A 3,022-nucleotide genomic window follows, 5' to 3' on the forward strand; every position below is an offset into this window, starting at 1 on the left:
TTGTTCTGCAATCATAAATGGCAGTAGTCGAAAAAGGGTAAGATTCTCTGTGGCACTGCCTCCCAAACGACAACTTTTGAGAGCTCTATCTGAGAGTGGTACAGGTTTTGATAGCACATCATTTTTGCCATAAGGAAAGTGCTCAATCTCATAATTTAAGTCACTTAGTGCAAAGTATTTCTCTTTTAGCCACTGGGAAATACTTAGACTAAGGACCATTGGTATTATCCCCTCATAGAAGTCATGCATAATGTCCGGTGGAAAGAGATGTATTATTGGAGAGGGTACATGCTCCAGCTTTGAAAAGCAACAGGCATTGGTGATTCCATAGACTGATGAATTGGGTGAATCTTCTTCAACAGCATCAAGATGATACCTGTAATTGCCAGCATTCCTCATGGTGAACTCCTCCTCTGTGAATTTAGTTTTGATGTCTTTTGCATTTGCCAGACAAAAACGGCAAACTCTACCAGATGAAAAACTTCTGGTGAGTCCTGCTACGGCATGCGCAGACAGGTTATCTGCTGATACAGATGCCACTGTACCATTAAATAACCTACTTTCTCCTTCACATGACAACATAAGCCCAGTAGTTTCCAACACTGCAAGATCAGTAATAAGAGGCTGAAGTACTTCGTCATAAGATGTGAGGTCATTTTTGAGGAAACGATGGTGGACCAGTGTGGACAAATAAATGTTTTGTATCTTGGATGTATCCTTGTGGTCCAGATTTCCCAGCTTAAAATAGACCGCGGTTAGTTTGTGTCTTCCTCTTTTTGAGCCAAGTGGATTGACCACTTCAAATTCATCAACATAAAAATGGAGACGTAAGCTATGAAAGGTCATGTGTCTGTTTGATTTAAACATTTCACCATCTGTAAAATCTATGAGGATTTCATCATTTGCAGATTGGGCTTTATTGAGAGTGGCCCAGACATCTTTGTTCTTTGCAAGCTTTTGCAGCAAAGCAAGTAGGGGGATGTACTGGAATGAAATTATTTTTTCATTCTCTTGTTTGTTAAGGCATATCTCGATAGGTTTGATCATAGCCAGCTCCCTGACGCAGTATTGTTCCAGCATCCATTCAGAACTAATGTTCTTTATGCACTGCTCAAAAAACAAGCCGTTATCAAGCAACACCTGAAGCTCATGGTCATCTTCAATGTGTATTTGCTTTTTTGCCAGATGAAAACGGATGGCTTCTGGGTAATGTGTGATAAATGTGTCACATACTGTTCTGAGATCTTCTACAACACTTTTCTGTACAACTGCTGGCACTGTATGCTTTTCACGGATTTTTAAAATGAACAAGCAAAGGCTTTTTTTTAAACCTTCAATTAGTTGTTCGTGAGTAAGGTTGCAAGACTTTTGATCATTCTGTATTAGGTCACAGAATACATGCTCATCAGCTTCTGGGATATTTGATCCTAAATCATGCTCATCATCTTCTATGCCTGATCCTAAATCATGTTGATGGCTGTCTGCTGAAAGATTGCGTTTTAGCAGTTCCTTGTGTTTTCGATAAACATGAGAACGGTAGGAAGTAAAACAACTACTGTAATGGCTGCATCCATTAAGTCCACAAGTTATATGAAAATGAGGCTCATGTTGATGGTATAGTCCAATGTGTTTGAGTAAATGGGTAAGATAAAATGCCTTCTTGTTGCACAGTGGGCAATTATAAACAGTCATTGTTCAACTATTTACACACCTTCAAAAGATGGGGCAAGTGCAGAGAGGTCATTTCTTGTCAGCCAGCAACAGACATCAGAAACTGTCCACAGCCTCACATTAGAGATGTCCCTTTAAAAGTCAATTCATGAGTCAGTACTTATGCTCATCAAGGCTGCATTTATTTGATTAAAAATACAGTAAAAACAGTAAAGTTGTAAATAATAAATATATAATATACAAATACAAGTTAAAATAACTTTTCTATTTGTATTTGTATATATATATATATATATATATATATATATATATATATATATATATATATAATCTCAGTCTTCACCACTATCAGTCTTCAGTGGAACATGATCCTTCAGAATGATTAGATTATTAGAATAAATGAATAAAAGAGTATAGCCACAAATGGCAAGCATCCAGTGCCCCATGTAAATGATTAGTGTTTCAATTGAAATGTTTCTTATTATGTGGTGTTTAAGTCCACAAATTGATTAAATTATAAATAATTTTCTGAATTTGTTTCGAATAAGGCCTGACTGACAAACACCATATAAAATTCCACTACTATATACCAGAAATATACTTACATTAGCTTCTGCTTAGTGAACCTTATTTTTCAGATAAATAATAATGAATGTTCTGAGGAAAAAAATAAATAAAAGGAAAGGGTTAGGGTGGATGTTTGCACAGTAAAAAAATATTATGTCTCATGATTAATAAATAGTTAAGATATAACAAAACCCGCTACGGCAACAACAACAACAACAAAAACTTCACTCTAAAAAAAAATATTACTCCCTCTTACTGTTTTTTTATTGATAAACAAATAAAATAAAATTAATAAAATTAATTCTTAATGGACAGCAATATATTTAATAGTGGCAACTTTGTTTTATAATGTGTAAATAAACATTGTATGATATATAAGCATTTCACAGGTTTTTACACCAAACTATAAACAGTTATTCTGTCAGTACACCAAAGTTACAAAAATAAACTAAATCTATGCATTTCTTTCCATTCAAAAGGATGGAAACTGACAGAAATGGATTAGGCTCAAACTTTTCCTTAGCCTGTGGCTCCCCCTAGTGGACAACAAAGACAACAAGCCTTTGTTTGTATGTATCTGCTAAACATAAAATAATGAAAAATAATAATAATAAACTAATAATAATGAACCCCCTAATTCATAAACTGATTTAAAAATAATTTTCTTTCATGATTGACTGGTTAAATAATTTTCAGATTGTGTTTTATGAGGCCTAACTGACAAACACCTTTTTATTTATTTATTTTATATAAGTCCAGAAATATACTTACATTTGCTCAATGA

The 3,022-nt window shown here is 34.3% G+C and overlaps 1 protein-coding gene across 1 annotated transcript in view; it reads right to left on the reverse strand.

Moving 5' to 3' along the window:
- LOC137041039 (sterile alpha motif domain-containing protein 3-like) overlaps positions 1 to 2,369 on the reverse strand; it is a 5,553-nt gene extending 3,184 nt beyond the window's left edge. The window contains exons 1-2 of the mRNA XM_067416963.1: positions 2,277 to 2,369; positions 1,712 to 1,803 (exon numbers count right to left, since the gene is read on the reverse strand). Coding sequence (XP_067273064.1) covers positions 1,712 to 1,803; positions 2,277 to 2,278 — 94 coding nt within the window. The 5' untranslated portion in view covers positions 2,279 to 2,369. The remainder of the gene's footprint in view (positions 1 to 1,711; positions 1,804 to 2,276) is intronic.
- Between the last annotated feature and the right edge of the window lie 653 nt (positions 2,370 to 3,022).

The sequence above is a fragment of the Pseudorasbora parva genome, chromosome 15 (assembly GCF_024679245.1).
Source record: "Pseudorasbora parva isolate DD20220531a chromosome 15, ASM2467924v1, whole genome shotgun sequence".
Classification (NCBI taxonomy): Eukaryota; Metazoa; Chordata; class Actinopteri; order Cypriniformes; family Gobionidae; genus Pseudorasbora; species Pseudorasbora parva.